Below are 18,582 nucleotides of genomic sequence, written 5' to 3'. Positions count from 1 at the left end.
TTATTTATTTTTTCAATCTGCAACACTTGATGCCATGTACAAAACATTATTGGTCACTAAATAACCAACAATGAAATGGACTCGTTTACGTGTTAGACGGGTCTAAGGATTTAAATGTATGCACTTATTTACAGGGAAACGTTTGGTAATTAAATGCTTCATAAAGTTTTTTTGGTATCCTGCCTAAATCTGACGACAGCTCCTACATTTCACAGTTTTGGCTAACAATTGTTTTTCTTCCTACTGCCACACTTTAAACAATACATCAACAATTTATTCAGCATACCCAACTAAAGGTGTCCTCCACAACAGTGTCTTAATAATTGTACTAAAGGCCTCAAAAGCAAATAATCCACTCCACCTTATCATAGACTTCTATTGAAAAATTGTGTTAAATGTGTCTGCATCCTCTTAAGTCTTCCTTGCTCAGACTTTGGATCATTTTGTCTTCCTAGATTTACACTACAGCTACTTTACCAGGTTAATATTTTTTGCTAATGTTCTGTTTTACTCCAACAAAGCTAATTAGAACTCATCATGTCAGCCTATAATGTCAGCACAATATTTATGGAGTAAATAGTTTCTTAGTAATTCAAATTGCAGTAATAATTTCTTTTAGATTTAGTTCAGATACAACTGAGAGACATGCGCATCTTTTAGGGTTCAAGTTTTAGTGCCATTTAATTAGTTACATTTTCGGCAGTGAGATTTAGCACAAGCAAGGGGGTACTGTGCAACCTTGCTTCTGTTACTCTGCCCCAGATTCTGACCCCACCATCCGAATGTCACAGCAGAAATGGAGACTCATTACACCAGGCAACGTTTTTCCAGTCTTCTATTGTCCAATTTTGCTGAGCCTGTGGGAATTGTCGCCTCGGTTTCCTGTTCTTAGCTGACAGGAGTGGCACCCGCTGTGGTCGCCTGCTGCTTTAGCCCATCCGCCTCAAGGTTCGACGTGTTGCGCGTTCAGAAACGCTCCTCTGTATATCTTGGTTGTAACGAGTGGTTATTTGAGTTACTGTTGCCTTTCTATCAGCTCAAACTAGTCTGGCTATTCTCCTCTGACCTCTGGCATCAACAAGGCATCGGCGCCCACAGATCTGCCGCTCACTGGATATTCTCTCTAGAGACGGTTGTGCGTGAAAATCCTAGATGATCAGCAGTTTCTGAAATACTCAGACCAGCCCGTCTGACACCAATAACTATGCCACGTTCAAAGTAATTTAAACCACATTTCTTCCCCATTCTGAAGCTCAGTTTGACCTGCAGCAGATCGTCTTGACCGTGTCTGCATGCCTAAATGCATTGAGGGGTCTGCCATGTCATTTGGCTGATTAGAAATTTGTGTTAACGAGCAGTTGGACAGGTGTACCTAATAAAGTGGCCAGTGAGTGCCCAAAAACATTGTAAGCCTTTTCTTAATGTTTCTCTGACCAGGGATCCGGACTAAAGTGGTGGATGTGACTAAGAAGGACCAAGTGGAAGCTCTGGCGAAGGAACATGACCACGTTGATGTGCTGTTCAACGTTGCAGGGTACGTTAGCGTCCTTATGCTGTTAATCGGTGAACGTAATATCTTAAATGTGGAAAACAAATTAATTTTACCTCCACTGAAAAGATGTTTACGGGTTTTTTTGAGCTACACTTTCAACAGCTCTCCACCAGGGGGTACAGCCTTTATTTGACCTTTTCTCAATCTCCTTACCAAATATCCAGTGGCACTTTTTTATGGTAGTTATATTCCCTAAGAGGAAACTCATTTTTAATCACGTCTATGTATTTGATATAGATGTCCTGCTCACAGCTTCAGCCATGAGACCAAAGGAACGTTTTTTTTTTTTTTCTATTGCAAACAAGTCCATTGTGGCTGCTTGTTTACAGGTTCGTGCACCATGGCACCATCTTGGACTGTGACGAAGCTGACTGGGACTTCACCATGAATGTGAACGTGCGAAGCATGTACCTCATGTGCAAGGCTTTCCTGCCTAAGGTGACTCTTCCTCACGCCGCCGTGTTCTTAACATACTTCGCTGCTGAGGGAACAGTGTACAGAATGGGGTGGAACAATAAGAGACACCTTTTAAAGTTGTTCTCAACCTTTGTCTGTTAGGATTAGCTGTATTACTCTGAGCCTGTGACATGATGAACTGTGACTGTCCAGCTACTAATCCAGCTACTAATCCAGCCACTCAATTAGCCACAAACCAAATAAAATGGCATCTTGAAGGAATTTATTTTTCAAAGAGTGAAGCACATCTGCAAACTTTTTGATTACTTAAAATGGAAGCCCACTCTTTATAGGTTATTGATTTATTTTTTTATTTATTTTTGTCACTCTAGATGTTGGAAAAAAAGTCTGGAAACATTATTAACATGGCTTCTGTTGCTTCAAGCATAAAAGGTAAAATTTTTAAAAATATCCTCTGCATTGTATCAACTGTGAAACATAAAAAGACTTCAGGCCGCTGCTTAAAGCCACTGAAGTATGAACATTCTTTATAATCTTCTTATCTCCGTCTGTTGCTTTGCGTCTTTGTGGGCACCAGAGCGTGAATGACCTGTGCTTTCTGCTTGCAGGTGTTGTGAAGCGCTGCGTCTACAGCACCTCCAAAGCTGCTGTGATTGGCCTCACCAAATCCATAGCTGCCGATTTCATCGAGCAAGGCATTCGGTGCAACTGTGTTTGTCCTGGTCAGTGTAGAATACTGGGAAAAAAAACAAAAACAAAACATTGTTATTGCTTTGAATTTCAGTTGTTACTCTTGAAATGTTCTATTCTCGTAATTGAGAGCAAGTGTGATAGTGTTCTTAGAAACCACAAGCCTTTTATTGTACAATCACACCCCCGGCTTTTTATGTACATAAGTGTGTAACCCTGCTGTCTGTCACATCAAAGACACTTGCTGAAAGTAAGTGCAATCTTGTGCTTATCTATAGTGTTCTTTGTGCAGCAGACCTTCATAATCAGTATCCTCCAGTCAGTTAAAAAGTTCATGGTGCATAGTAGGAACATTTCCAGCCAATGTCTGACCTGCTCTGTTGCGCATTTTCTCAGGGACTGTTGATACACCATCCTTGAGGGCTAGGATCCAGGCCCAGCCTGACCCAGAACAAGTACGGTAGACCCCTGACTGATATTTTCTCAGTGTTTATCTAAATGATATGCAAATAATAATGCATTTTACTTGAAGGAGCCTTTAAGGTCACTCAAGGACACCGTACAATAATTCGCAAAAGAGAAACCACAAATTGGATAGACATCAGATGGAATGGCCACCTGAGATATTATGCACATTATCTCGGGTTTTACAAGAGGAAACCCAATGACTGGCTGTTAAAGTTAATAAATACAACTCTTATCCCTCCTTAGGCTTACAAGGATTTTATGGCCCGACAGAAAACAGGCAGGATGTGCACTGCTGAAGAGGTGGGACACCTCTGCGTGTACCTGGCTTCAGACGAGGTGAGTCTCGTCAGAAGTGGCACACTGAGTTACAATGTCTCTGTGGTGTCTGTACTTGAAGAATAGCATTATCAGGGAGATAAACGTGTGTGTTTGTGTGGTAATATGATCCACCTGTGGTTTGTTTCCCTCTCCTTCACAGTCAGCCTATGTCACTGGAACGGAACACATCATTGATGGAGGATGGAGACTGTGAAGGGCCTGTCACCTTCTCTTAGTGATAATCCAGTAAATTGAGGAAAGCTTCAAATCAAAATTAAGAAGTCTGGATAATTAGAAAAATATTTTGTAATTGTGCATGTCTAAGCCCTGAATGTCTGTCCTCACTGTTAAACATCGCAAATGTAGCCTTGCAAAACTAGTCATCCTTCTGGAACCTTTTCCCTTTTTGATGCTGATCACAAGCTCTAATATATTTTTTACACAAAGGTTCATAACTGTGAAAGGATATATGGTTTTTACTGCAAAGCTTTTCGAGATTGTCTGTCTGCTTCAGCTCTGCGCATGTGGAGGCTGAAATTTCTACCCCTGATTTTTTTTTTTACCCAAAACATTTCTTTGTAGCTATTGCTGTTCATCTCCATCCATCTGCCAAATAACTGAGTAGTTGGCCTGTCCATGTTGAGGAAAAGCCTTCTCACAGCATGATGCTGCCACCACCGTGTTTAACTGTGGCTGTCGGTTTTCCTCCAAACACTGTTTTGCATGTAGGATAAAAAGTTCAATCATCTCACCAGAGGACCTTTAAAGATTTTCAGAAAAGATAGATTTGTGAAGTGCACAACTAATTGTTGTCTTCTTGATGGATTCTTCCATCTGAGCTGTGGGTCTCTGCAGCTCCTCCAGAGTTACGATGGAACTCTTGGTTGCTTCTGTAATTAATGCTCTTGCCTAGTTTTGGTACGGTTTCTGTAATAAACAAATTCAATAACAATTGCTAACAAACTTTCCAGCTTTGGGTGATGGAGTGAAATGTATTTGAGATTTTCAAAGTTTGATTTCTAGTATTATAATCTAATCCTGCTTTAAACCTTTCCCAAACTTTGATTTCTGACCTGTCTGTTGTGTTCCCTGGTCTTCGTGGGGCTGTTTGGTCATGAATGTTCTTTCTAGAGACTAATCTACCCTGGTGTTGTAGTCGCATTTATTTTCATTTAGGGGTATCATCAGAGCGAAAACTGTTGGAAACACATGGCAAACCTTTCAGATATTTATTTGTATTATTTTTTTAAAAAATATACATTCCATACTACCACTAAACAAAATCTTCTGTCACATACAATTCTTATAAGATAGTTTGCTGTACTGTAATATTTAATAAAAAAAAAACGATGAATCTGAAGCATTTAGTAAATAAGCATTATCAAGTTACAGGAGTTATTGGAGCGCTCTTTTGGTTTCATTGTAAAGCAACTGTTATGTAAAAACAATAATAATAAACTAAACTCTGAAATGGGTATTAAATTAAAAAAAAAAACATTTTCGCCCTTGGTTTGTCAGAAGAATATCCCTGGCGCTAACGGCGTAAAACGTAAACGAAAAGATGAATGGTTATTCCTCCCACTCCCCCACCTCCAGCACGCGTCCGCTCTATATATACACAGCGTTTGCCTGTGCGTCCATCGCTAATCCGCCTCATTCCCAGTGCCCAGCTGGTGTTTGTGCCACAGCGCAACCACGGGCGCTGTCACTGCAAGCCATGCGTGCGTTTACGATACGAGGTGAGCCGCTTCTTTTCTCCAATCATGCTTATTTCCAGGGGTCCTGACTGACAGCCAGGCCAGAGGAGGAGGGTCTCCGTTCACCGCCACCGCGACTTCAGAATGGGACCGAAGGGTCTCACTGTACGGAGCCGCCGAGAAAGGCGCACGATACGGGACCGGATTCACCTCGTTAGACTAGCTTTAGTCTCTAAAGTCGTGTCTGTTGATTGGTTTTGGTACGTTCATCGCTCCTCTGTAAGAAACTCGTGAGCGGCGCTTATTTCAGCACGCGGAAGCGCGTGTTGGGGACGTCACGGCGCTGTCACTACTGACGCGCCATCACCCTGTAAACTGTGGAGAATGCAGCAAGATAGTTACACAAACTACTTTTTATGAAAAATGCAGAGACAGTTGAGACGAATGCGCGTCCGGTAACGGATCCATGGTGACCGGTGTAGAGCCAGTCCATGTGCGAGACCTTCAACCGCTCACAGTTGCTGTTATTGCGGGGTGACCAGACCGCTGTGCACGCTGACCCTACACCACTACACAAACAAATGTAGAGTACACACACACACACGACCGGGCAGCGAGTAGCAGCAGATATGTCTTTAGTGAGCTAGCATGCTAACTGCATTGTACTAAATTGTACCAGCTGGTACTACCTGTCTTCATTGCAGCCTGCCCGGGCTAACGCTAGCTAGGTGTGCCATATGGCCAAGCTGTAAAGCATTCATTAGTGGTTTATTCACAATTGGATTATCCGACGTCTGTTGCCCCTAAGCAGCTATCAAAACATTGGAGTAGCGCTAAAGCTGCCCGTTTTTGTACAGCCCCTATTTAAAGGGTGGTTTTATATCAAGCTGTAACGCCACACCCATTGTAAACTATTTACAATTTCAAAGGTTACTTCAGTTCAATTCAATTGTATTTATGCAGCGCCAATTCATAGAACATGTCATCTCAAAGCACTTTCCAAAGTCAAATTCAATCAGATTATACAGGTTGGTCAAAACATTTCCTATCTAAGGGAATCAATGCCCTATTCAGCTGTGTAGTTTCAGTTTTTTTTGGATGTTTTTTTTTTTTCCCTTTTATTCCTCTGCAACAATTATGCACTGACAGTAAGACACAGCTGTGTAATAAAGTATATTTCTACCGCAAGATTTGACCACAAAGTTTATTAAAAAAAAGGTGAAGAAAAACAAAAACTAATTCTCTTCTGTGTGTATTTTGATTCATGACATCACACAAGGCATAGGATCGGAGCTGACCATAGTAAACACTGCGGTTTATGGGTGACTGGACTTCAAAGTGGAGCCTGCAGTTTTTAAGCTTCTTTTGAGTTACAAAAGGTGCAGCTTTTGCGACTTGCTGTGGGTGAATATTTTTTCCTTTCCTTAATAAACCAATGTAATCAACAAATACAATGCAGTGCCAAAAAACGTATTATTTCTCGCAAAAGTATGTAAATTCCCTGTTGAAGATTTTGATATGTTGCCTTGTTACAACCACAACTACAACAAATTTTACAGGAACTTTAGGTGGCTCGCCAATACAAGGTGGTACTTTATCAAGAGAAAGGAAAATCAAATCAGGGTTTCAACAACTTCAACAAACAAAAATCTGAAAAGTGTGGCCTGCATTTGTCTTTGGATGCTCTTGCATCTTCTAGAACAAACATTTACAGCTTGTTTGTCTATTCTTAATTGCAAAACCCAGTCTCAGGTATTTTGCAGCCACTTTGCATGCAGTCTCAGATTTTAGCTTACCTAGACAACTTCTCTTCTGACCGCTGCTGAGCGATGCAACTTTTTTATTCCCCCTCCTTATGTCTGTGGACTGGAATGAGGGTGATGATATAGAGTTGATGTGTACATGGAGGCCTGTTGATGCTGACTGGGTAGGATTTGGAGCATTACAACCCTTTCTGCCCGCTAATCATTTTTCATGAAAGTGCCCCTCTGGAAACATCAACAACTTGGCGCAAAACGATTACGGATGTTCTTTGTAAACAAAGTCTGGCCATTCCCGTCCGCTATGATCCTCTTCACAAACTGCTTTCTTGTGTTTGATCATCTAAATCACGGAAATATTGGGTGAAAACACAAGAAAAATGCTTTGTGCCGATTATTGCTTTGTGGCATGTCGCAAGAAGCGTGTGCAAGTTGTTTTTGAAAGGGTATAGTTTACCTTGATTAGATAATGATTTACCAATATATAGCTAAAAGCATTGACCATGCAATTTTGTTCTGTTAAGTAAAAAAACAAAAAAACTGAATTGTAAATGAGTTTGATTTTGTAGAAAAGTCTAGCTAGTGGCTTGTTTATAATAAAATGTGTAAATGGCATAGGAATTAACATTTTACGTTAGCTTCTGCACAAGCTGCATTAACTCCTTTTTCCTTCTGTTTTTGTGCTTTTTTCAAAACATACAATGTATGAAAAGGAGCCTGAGGGGAGAGGCTGGATGCTCGGAAGTGAAGGTGAATAAATTAGCTGAACTCAACCGTCAGTTTGAGCTGCTGTGATAAAGAAGCGAAAGACTCAGCAGTACAATGGCTACAACAACGGAGGACACCCCCCAGAAACCTGCAAAAACCGAGCTGAGCCCTACACACAGTCCAGCACCCAGTCCTGTTCCCAGCCCAATGCTGGAGAAAATCGCTCTTCCTGCTGCAAATCATGTTGAGGTAAAACCTAGAAGAAAAAGCGAGGATTTGAACCGACATCCTCGACTGAATCATTCTTATAAAAGAAAGACTTCTTTGAGGAATGTCCTTTTGCTTTCTAATTTATTAACATTTGTATAAGTAATAAACAATTCATAAACTTATAATAAGCAGTGCTCTGTAGTAAATATATCAATTATTTGCATGCAATAGTGACTGATGGAAATGTCACAAATTTCAGCCTTTTTATAAAGTGGTCAGGTCTCTGAAGTCTTTATCTGGTGTCTTATTGACATTCTTTTCCTCCTTGCCTTCCTTTAAAGCATCTGAACATGAACCAGATCCAGGTGGTGGTACGACGCTGCTCCACTCCAAACTTAACAGAGGAAACCACCTATTTTATCCCCCGAAACCCTGTGGTGGATGCTGGCACCAACACAGACCCACCCGTGGTCTGTTGTCCGCTGCTCCGCAAGTTCTGCCCTTGTCCGCCACGAGGCCTCCTTGCCTCTCTTATTACCAAAGGTAACCCACGAGGATTTACTTGTTTTTATAATTTTTTTCTATTGGATAGTTATGTAATTGATATGTTACGTTAACTTTGAGTTTTTGCACTTTTGTTTTCTACGGGAAACGGTAATAATTTGAATTACTGGAACTACGCATGTATGACCGTCATATTTGGACGTGCATTGAAAATACAGAATTAAAAACCAAATATTATCTAACATGTAGGTTTTTTTTTCCCCACCATTCCTCTTTCTGTTTTTCAAAAACAAAAAAAACAACAAAATTAACTTCATGTTTACAGAGTTGGCAACATGGATCATAGGTCTTTAAATGAACGTCTGTCCTCTGTTGCCTCTTCAGTTCTCTTGGCAGCTGTGCTCTTTGGGGTTGTTTGGTCCATCACGGAGGACGAATGTCTTCCTGGAGGGAACCTTTTTGGCATCACCATACTCTTCATCTGCGCGCTCATCGGTGGCAAAGTAGTCGCCCTCATCCGGCTGCCTAAACTTCCGCCATTTCCACCGCTCCTCGGTAAGGTAGAGAAAGTGTTGACATTAGGGCATCGATTTCTTTTCACTGGTCCCTGAACGAGTGATTCCTACTGTTTAAACGCCTGCTTGCTAAAGATCTCTCTGTAAAACTTGAGTATTTACCCATTATTAGGAAATTATTTTTAAAAAAGTGATGTTTCCTCCAAGATTACAGATTTGGCAGAATTATGTTTTTGCTCAGAATAAAGTAAGACCAATAATCAAGAAGTTTTTAATCGTCATTTTATTGTCAAATATGAATTCTTTTGTGTTAAAACGTGGATCGTATCGAGATTTTTTGGCTGATTTCCAACTGATGACTTTTACTTAAACCCCTGATCTGTTGATAACCATTTTTAGCCACATTTGTGCTCCCTTGTAGAATGATAATTAAAAGCATTCAAAATTATATATATATATATATATATATATATATATATATATATATATATATATATATATATATATATATATATATATATATATATTAATTAATTTTAATTGCCTTAATGTTAAAATACATATGGCAAAAAAATAAACAATTGTTCCCAAAACAGCCAACTGCATTACAAGAATTTCCACATACATAATAGCTATATACATGCATAATATATACCAAAACATAGACATGCATCACAAGATGTTTTTTTCTACAAGATCCATCCAAAACAAACAGCTGTGTACAAGTAATATGTGTGATGGAAAAAGCTCCTAAATGTTAGATGCGTGGCATGAGCTCTTTCATTCATACATCCATCCTTCATTGTAGCTCAACAAGAGCCTCAAGAAACCTTCCTGTTACAATGATCATTAACCGAGGAGTTGCTGTTACACAGCTCTGCACTAACACAGGATTTTCCTATTATTTTAAAAACAGTGGCACAGTAATTTCACAGGGGATGGATAAACTGTTTTTAACATCATCCATTAGCACAATTAGCATTATCTAGTATAAATATCAGTTACCTGCACTAGTTTTGAGATTTCCAAAAGCAAATTTCTCGGTGCATCGCTTGTGATCCATGCAATGTGCTTGTTGTTTATGTTATTTTCTAATAACTGTTACATCAAAGTATATGACAGGGAAGATAAAAGAAAAACAACAACAAACATACATAAAAGAATTACGTGGACATTTTAATTTCTCAAAAATAGCTAGAAATGTACAGCCATCTTTTTTTCTTTTTTTTTTTTACAGTAGTCAGTTTCATGATGAGTTTTTTATTTTTACTATCTGAAATTCAGAGAAGGGCCGCGCTCCAATATTATGGACCCTGTTTGGTATGTGAGGTGAACCACAACCCTCAGGTCTTGGTTTTCTCTTATGATTGTGTTCTGCTGTTAAGGCCCAGTTAGCTCCAGAATGTATATCAGTCATTTCATGTCTCAGAATGCATAATCGATAATGGGACTTATTTATTCTGGGTTATTTTGAATCATTAATCTCAGCACAGAATAAATAATTGCAGCCATCATGTTGTATTTATCTGACAGCACCTCTACCACCACCTTTTGACTGACCGATCCTGATGTCTTGATATAAACCGGTTTATTGCCCCTATGTTAAGCTTCTCTCATTTGATCCGTTTATCTGCTTTCATTGGTTCAGACATTTGGAATAGCTTTCTTTTTGTTGATCTCCTAAATATCTGGACTTTTCCAGCCAGATCTAAATTGAATCCTTCCACTTCATTTGTTTTGTGTGAAACAGAACCCCAAAGGGGAAAAATAAACAGCATTTAATGTTAAAACTAAAGACCTCTTTTTCCTCTTTCCAACTCTCTCCGCCGGACTGCAGGTATGCTGCTGATGGGCTTTCTGCTGAGAAACATCCCGGTTGTAACAGACGGGGTGTACATTAACTTCAGGTGGTCATCTTCTCTGAGAAACATTGCTCTGGCTGTCATCCTGGCCAGAGCTGGCCTGGGGTTGGATCCTAAGGTATGAATAGTTTTCACAGCGATGTTCAGTGGTTCAGCTGAACACAAGTGTTAAGAAATAAAACAACTATAAATAGTTTTAGCTCTAAAAAAAATGGGGTTCTTTGAGCCTCCACATGGCAGATTGTTTTTACAACTGACCAAAGCAAATTTTTTTTTCAACTTATTCAGTTTTTACAGTGTTTAGATTTTCCCCCTAAATGACAAACTGTAAGTTTGGAGCTCAATGGTAATTAATGAATGCCTTGTAGTTAAGCGGAGATTTAGGAAGTTATCGACTCATTTTAAATGTTCTAATAAGTTACTTAGTACACTGCAAAAACTGATCTAAAAATAAGTAAAATGTTCTTAAAGTTAGTGTATTTGTCCTTGATTTGAGCAGGTAAATAAGATTATTTGCCAATGGAATGAGTATTTTGACCCCTAAAATAAGTTAATTAGACATCCTGCACTTGATATAAGATGATGGAGATGAGTTGTTCCTATTTTAAGTGCAAAAATCTTGTTCCATTGGCAAATCATCTTATTTACCTGCTCAAATCAAGGACAAATACACACATTTTAAGAACATTTTACTTATTTTAAGTTCCGTTTTTGCAGTGTATATTGTGTTTGTAAAACTCCTAGTGTGCTTTTTGATGCTTTTTGATGCTCATAAAAGTCATAGATGAGTGCAACGTGTACATTTCCACCGCCAGGCTCTGAGGAAGCTCAAAGGCGTCTGTGCACGTGTGGCAGCTGGGCCGTGCCTGATGGAGGCCTGCACCACAGCACTGATATCTCACTTCCTCATGGGCTTGCCTTGGGAGTGGGGCTTCATTCTTGGGTAAAATGCAATGCTTTCACGTTCATTCATATCTGTCTATTAACAGTAAGAAGTTGCAAGTAAAACTAGAATACAATGCCTTGCAGAAGTCGTCACTACCTTGTATTTAGCTACATCCATCTTCATAGCAACAACTCTGACCAACTACTCTTAAAGAACATAATTTACACAGCAGGATCCTGCCACCGCCATGTTTTCACAGTGGGGGTGGTGAGTTCAGGGTGATGGGGCAGCGTTCGTTTACTTGCATTTGGCCAAGAAGATCAAGTTGTTGTCTCATCTGACCTGAGATCCTGGCTAGAAAAGTGAGCCGTGGGGTTGTATTCAGCCCCTCTTTATCTGATACCACTAAATAAAATCCAGTTCAACCAGCTGAATTATTTGAATTTTGAAAACATTGTAGAAATTTTCTTCCACTTCACAGTTATTCACTTCCTTGTCTTTTTCTGTCAAATGAACTCCCAGTTCGGTGAAGTTTGTAGTTGAGAAGTGACAAAATTAGGAAAGTTTTCAGGAGTATCGATACCTTTTCAAGGCGCTGTGCTTTAGAATCAGTATTGAACTGTTCCCCTGGTTGGGAATATAATAAATGTTCTTATCTGCTCTTGCAGTGTCTTAGTTTTGAGATGTCTGTTTTTGTTTGTTTTCACTCTTTGTAAGAAATCCAAGAACATCCCATGTAGCTTGTCTCCTTCAGTCCCAAAAAAAAACCTTTTTCTTTCGTATCAGATTCTGTGGTTTCCAGGGCAGAACAGGCGAACGTTTCAATGTGTTCCATTGTTGCAACCGTAAACCCATGTTTCCTGCAGCTTTGTTCTGGGTGCCGTGTCTCCAGCCGTGGTGGTGCCCTCGATGCTGCTGCTGCAGAAGGACGGATACGGCGTGGAACAGGGCATTCCCACCCTGCTGATGGCCGCTGGGAGCATCGACGACATTCTCGCCATTACAGGGTTCACCACATGCTTGGGCATGGCCTTCGCCACAGGTACTCTGTGTGTTTCCCACAGTATAATAATTCAGTCTTGTGCCTTTTGAAACAAAACGCCTGCTTTTTCTCCAGGGGGGACGCAGCAGGTAGGTCAATAATTAGAATCACACTGAGGGAAAAAAAAAAAAAAAAAACTTAATACTTGCTTGCAGTTTATCATAGGGACAGTAGAGGGTGTAAAGCAGCACCATAGAAGGTTTAGGTGTGCAGATTATTAGAAATGATTATTAGAAATGAGCAAATTTCAATTTTAATCAGATGACTGTATATCTCAAATGAAAAATAAAAAAATCATTTTAAAGATCTCATATTTTAAATATTATTATTTATCAGTCAACTGATCACAGTGTCAAGATCCTGCCGTTAGGGGTTTTATTTCTCTTTGAAGGGGTTTCCTATTCAACAAATTCATTTTAGAACATCAATGTAAATTCCAGCCTTTTCTCAGCGTTTTTTTTTAGTTTTGTTTTTTATTGAGTAATTTACTGCTTGATTTACTTGCAATGTTTTTCCTTCCAGGATCCACTTGGTATAACATCCTGCGAGGCGTCCTGGAGGTCGCAGGAGGGATGGTTGCTGGGATCCTCCTCGGCTTCCTCATCCAGTACTTCCCCAGTGTTGACCAGGCATGTAATCTCATGCTGCTAGCCTTTCTGTAAGGGATAGGTCAGGATGTTTGAAGTAAGCTTCTGCTAAAAGGTTAAACTTAATACCTTACCTGCTGTTGAAATAGGACATGTAAAGCCTTAGCAACTACTCACTAGAAAAATAAGTTGGCATCAAACACAAAATTATTCTAGCAGTTTAAGTGAAGGCTGTTTTTGTTGTTGTTGTTGTTTTTACAGATTTTAGTCTAACTTTTCTGTATTTTCTTGTGATGTCACACCACATTTCTTCCTAGTTGGTCATTCTAGCCACAACTACTGTGTAGGACTATGACAGATCCGGGCTTTGACAGATGAAGCGTTTATTTATGCATTTATTGATTTAGGATCAGTTAGATGACAGAGGCATGAAGGGAATATGAAAGGTTGCGTAATTTAAAGTCTATCTTGCGTTTATCACCTTATCAACTGTGCCGGTACCCATCATTATGCAGCTTAGATTTGATGTTGAGGAAATTAGATTTTTCTATAAATCAGGATTTATATTGAACAAAGGCTTTGTGAGATGAATCTACTGCAAGTCAGATATTAACTGTGTTTTAACCTCACTTGAAAATCTTGAACTATCCCTTTACTTGTTCTTATTCCTGATCATCTTTACTTGGCAGAGCGTGAAGTGCCAACCAAAGCTCAGTAAGCTAAGCCTTTGACAAGACCGTTGCACAATCACCTCAGAGGTTAAAATTGTATAATTCTATATGATACTGAAGCTCTAATATTCATAGTCATTGATGCTTCAGAGTCTTAAAGAGACTGGTCGGCCGACTGAATCTTGCCTACCTCTCTTACCTCTTTTGTGATAAATAAATCATGTTTCTCGATTGCATTTCATTGCTCTGTTTTTCTATCCGTAACTTTCTCTTGCAGAAGCACCTAGTGATGAAGCGTTCCTTCCTGGTGCTGGGTCTGTCTGTCTTCGCTGTGTTTGGCAGCGGAGTGGCAGGCTTTCCAGGCTCCGGGGGCCTCTGCACCCTGGTGTTGGCATTCCTGGCCGGCCTTGGCTGGGGAGCAGAAAAGGTAATAAAATGGGCAAAAGCCATAGTAAAAATGCAAAGCCTGCTTTTACCACTTTTAGTTGGATGTCATCCAGATTTGGAGGAGAATATATGTTAGGTTAACATAGCGGGAATGCAATTTGTGGACAAACATGCTGATTATCAGTACAGTGTACAGGTTATTGCACCAATATTTTTGCTCTGTGCTAATTCTTATTTTTATTTTTGTTTTTTCTTCCCCGTGTCAAAAAGGCACGTGTGGAGGAAGTGGTTGGGTGGGCGTGGGACGTGTTTCAGCCCCTGCTGTTCGGACTGATAGGGGCGGAGATTCGAGTCTCTGAGCTGGAGGGACTTGCAGTTGGTGAGGCGGATACACATACGCCTTCATAATAACAGTGTCATCATTGTGAAAAATTCAAATGTGACTGCATGAATGTATGTAAATAAATTTGCATAACCAAACAAGACATGAGGGTTGCGAGTGCTTTCACATGTCCTGCAAATATCAAAGTCGCTGTACATGTCGTCACTGACGTCCAGCTACCTCCAGCAACTCTTTTTGGATCTCACACACAATGCGTCTGATTCTTGCAACCTAAATATACTATTTTTGTGTTTTGCAAGTGTGGACAGTGGCTTAGAAAATATTTGTATTCTCTAAACTTCTTCACATTTTGCGAAATGACAACTACAAACTTCAATGGGTTTTGTAGGAATGTTATGAAAATATTCATGGTTTTTAAGATGTTTTACAAGAAAAAGCGTGACTTGCTTTTGGATATAAGGAAATGAAAAAACTGAAAATTTTGGCATGCATTCAAAATGCTGCGCTGGAGAATAACACTGCACATCATCCCTAACAAATTGTCCCGACACTAAAGTATCAGTCATGCTGTGGGACTTCTTTATTTCTGCAGGGACAGGAAAGCTGGTCAGAGTTGATGGGAGCATGGTTGGAGCAAAAATAAAGGTCAATTCTACATGAAAACTCCTTTGTGGCTGCAGAGGACTTGAAAGCAGGGCGGAGGTTCATCTTCCAGCAACAATCGTAAACATGCAGTCAGAGTTATAATGGAATGGTTTACCTTTAAAACATTGTTTGAGTGGCCCAGTCAAAGTCCAGACCTAAATCCAATTAAAAATCTGTGGCAAGACAAATGGGCAAAAACATCCGTCTCTAGATGTGCAATGTTGGTTTGGACGTACCCCAAAAGACTTGCAGCCAAAACTGCTGCAAAAGGTAAAAGTATTGACTCGGGTGGCTGATTAGACATGCCACCCCACACCTTTTGGATCTCTGGTTGGAAAAAAAAAAAGAAATAGGAAAACCATGCATTATTTTTCCTTTGCATTTGTGCACTTGTATGTGTTCATCTAACACACAAAATCCCAATAAAATCCAATGAAGGTTGTGGTGTTAATGTGGCAAATTGTGAAAAATTTCAAGGGGCTCGTAAAGTTTGGCTCAATCAAACCTAAAGGAGGTTTGCTTTCTTTTGTGATAACCTTAAATAACTCTTGTCTGTGTCCTCACAGGTCTGGGTATTGCGACCCTGCTCATTGCTTTGCTGGTTAGAATACTCTTCACCTTTGTGTGCGTGCTGCGTGCGGGCTTCAACTTAAAGGAAAAACTTTTTGTCGCTCTCGCATGGATGCCCAAAGCAACAGTGCAGGTGAGTCAGTGCTGAGATATGTGTCGGAAAACTTCTCAGTTGAGGATTTTTTTTTTTATTGTGTGCTTCTGCAGACTCGTACAAACAACAAATTAAAGCTACATGCACTGACAAGGTTACAGACTAAGGGACGAATCACAGCGTGTCTTTGTCTTCCTCAGGCAGCAATAGGCTCCACAGCTTTAGACATGGCCAGAACAAAGGATGACGAGAAGCTGCAGAAGTACGGCATGGACGTGCTGACTGTGGCCGTGCTCGCCATCCTTCTCACGGCCCCGGTAGGGGCTCTGATTATTGGGCTCTGCGGGCCTCGCCTGCTGCAGAAACCAAAGACCTCAGCCTGTGGTGAGCGAGTCAAACCCAATTTATCAGCATTTTTCTTAGGTGGGTAAAATCTGGTCTTTGAAAATTCAATTCGGCTCCTAAAACCCCGGCGTGATCTTGTGTCACATAGCTTCCTCCCAGTGGTGAATATTAGTCCCATGCTTCCCATATGTCACCTTTGTGACAGCTTTGTTCGCACAAGCAAGAATTTGCATAGCACTAGATTCCCTGTATTGTTTCATCCAGCCATCTATCCTACACGCTTATCCCTGTTGGGGTCCCTGTTGGTAATATCTATCTATCTATCTATCTATCTATCTATCTATCTATCTATCTATCTATCTATCTAGATATATCTTTCTTTCTCTCTCTTTCTCTATATATAGATAGATAGATAGATAGATCTATGCTTCCTTTAGTTGTATGCTTGTCCTTTAGCTTCACTTTCTTTTAGATGAAAACTGTAAGCGTCATCCAGGCTCTACTTATATAGTCTCTACCAACTTTCCCATCTGCTCTCTTAGGCACTACGGCAGGAGGTGAAGATGACACTGAAGCTCCTGTCACCTTCGAGAGTACACTCTGACATCTTGATATAATAAAAAGGACTCGGACCTCAGTTGTTTCAGCTGCTCTTTAGCCACTGAGTGGCTCCCTTGTTGCTCAACTGCTGATCAGGCTGTATTTATAGCAGCAGGTGGTTTCCCGGCCTCCGAGCTCTGAACACATTTCCCATGTCCTGTGTGCAATGTCATGCTGGGATGAACTTTATACCACAGCTGCTTCTGTGTCTAGCTTCAAGTGAGCATTTAGTTAGATCTTCCATATATACATAAAGCAAAAAAAATAGTTTACGTTTTTGTAAAGAAAAAACATTTTTTGTCATATTCAAAGTATATAGTGATTTTAATTTTACCAAATTTGGTTGACAATTTATGGTAGACTGAAAAACGTAGCGCTTAATATAAGGTATAAGGATGTTCTTTAAGAAGGGGTGCGTGGGATGCTTGGAACAGACATCCAGAATCCGTATTTTTTAGATCTATTGTTTTCATTTTAGTGCTTTGTGTTGTTTTTGTATGATTTTTATGTAATTAGCTGTGTCAGGATGTTTAATTTAGTTTACAAAAACTCAGGAGATCTTGATTTTCCACTTTAGATTCATACAGAATGCTGCTTAAACTCCTACAGTATCGATGACCATGTTCACGGTGTGGTCTAAGATCCCACATCACGTTTTATGGGTTTGTATACTTTATGAACAAATTTTACATGAATGTTTTCTTTGTTTTTTACTACAGAAATATGCAGTGTACTTTGTTTTTAATTTTAGATTTTTATGGCATGAATGATACATTTTAGTTTTGACACTATTTATTATGCATTTCACATTAGATTTGTATCAAACAAATTTGGAATAAAGTTGTCTTTTTTTATAACCAAGAATGTGGTGAAATCTTTATTTTCCTTTGATATGTGGATTTGTTTGTTTTTCCCTTGTATGTCTTGATGAATTTCAATCCAGTTTGGTTTATTCATGACACCAATTTACAATAAAATGTGATTTTGTGGCACTTTACAAGACAAGTCTAATTTATAACCAGAAATATACAAACCAATCCAATATTGTCTAATCATATAGATCGATGTATAAATGCAAATTCAATCCTAGTTATAATGCAGTGGATTTCAGATCAGTGCTGTTTTATTTCAGAAATCTAGCAAATAGCAGCGAATGATTTGTGCTCCCTGATCTTGAACATGCTTGTGGCCTGAACATTTTTCTGACTTCAGCATAAACTCTACTAGCAGGTTTTACTAACTCAGCATGCAAATATAACGAGGTTCAATGTGTGCCACAAAAGGACCACTTTCTCTAATTAGTCTTAAATTACCCTATTTTCTAAAGACGCTTCTATTTGTTGAATCATTTATGCTTAATAATTTAAGCTCACCCATTGTGTCCCCAAAAATGCTTTGTGTTGCACACGCAGAACAGTCTCTTTTCTGTCAAACTTACAATCTGTTCTCAGTAAAAAAAAATTCCTGAGTATATTTTTGTTTGTTTTTGAATTTTTACCTTGGAACAACCAAAATCAATTCAACCAATTTGAAATATTTAACACCATCATGTTATCCCCATCCTATAGGTTTGGGATACTATGTAAAATGATGCTTCCCTACCAAATGATTTTGGAGACATAAGGAGTGAAGAAAACCCCTTGCAAATGATCCTAGTTTCTGGAAAAGGTTTCTGAAAGTGGAGTATTACTCTCCTATGCATTGGATCGAG

At 39.5% G+C, this 18,582-nt stretch overlaps 2 protein-coding genes across 2 annotated transcripts; both read left to right on the top strand.

The window, feature by feature from the left end:
- Nucleotides 1-1,472: 1,472 nt before the first annotated feature.
- Nucleotides 1,473-4,940, top strand: bdh2 (3-hydroxybutyrate dehydrogenase, type 2; the record flags this gene model as incomplete). Its single annotated transcript, XM_036137014.1, is given in 7 exon segments — nt 1,473-1,534; nt 1,882-1,990; nt 2,341-2,401; nt 2,578-2,691; nt 3,056-3,114; nt 3,371-3,463; nt 3,606-4,940. Coding segments are annotated over 7 exon segments (552 nt in total), but the record flags the coding sequence as incomplete, so codon positions are not given.
- Nucleotides 4,941-5,026: 86 nt separating this feature from the next.
- Nucleotides 5,027-17,868, top strand: si:dkey-162b23.4 (sodium/hydrogen exchanger 9B2). Its single transcript, XM_036136999.1, has 13 exons — nt 5,027-5,184; nt 7,616-7,859; nt 8,162-8,363; nt 8,709-8,879; nt 10,677-10,819; nt 11,517-11,644; nt 12,454-12,629; nt 13,152-13,258; nt 14,165-14,314; nt 14,545-14,653; nt 15,829-15,965; nt 16,127-16,310; nt 16,814-17,868. The coding sequence occupies exons 2-13, from the start codon at nt 7,725-7,727 to the stop codon at nt 16,873-16,875; spliced, it is 1,704 nt and encodes a 567-aa protein (XP_035992892.1). The 5' UTR covers nt 5,027-5,184; nt 7,616-7,724; the 3' UTR covers nt 16,876-17,868.
- Nucleotides 17,869-18,582: the final 714 nt, after the last annotated feature.

The sequence above is a fragment of the Fundulus heteroclitus genome, chromosome 5, assembly GCF_011125445.2.
Source record: "Fundulus heteroclitus isolate FHET01 chromosome 5, MU-UCD_Fhet_4.1, whole genome shotgun sequence".
NCBI classification, from domain to species: Eukaryota; Metazoa; Chordata; class Actinopteri; order Cyprinodontiformes; family Fundulidae; genus Fundulus; species Fundulus heteroclitus.
This window is presented reverse-complemented; position numbering and strand designations above follow the sequence as displayed.

What these genes read in the sequence shown, in the direction of transcription:
- si:dkey-162b23.4 (XM_036136999.1), top strand. Translation starts at nt 7,725, where the DNA reads ATGGCTACAACAACGGAGGACACCCCCCAGAAACCTGCAAAAACCGAG. An exon ending in TGCCTCTCTTATTACCAAAG is followed by an intron (nt 8,364 to 8,708) that starts GTAACCCACGAG and finishes TTGCCTCTTCAG; the next exon opens with TTCTCTTGGCAGCTGTGCTC. An exon ending in ACTTCCCCAGTGTTGACCAG is followed by an intron (nt 13,259 to 14,164) that starts GCATGTAATCTC and finishes TTTCTCTTGCAG; the next exon opens with AAGCACCTAGTGATGAAGCG.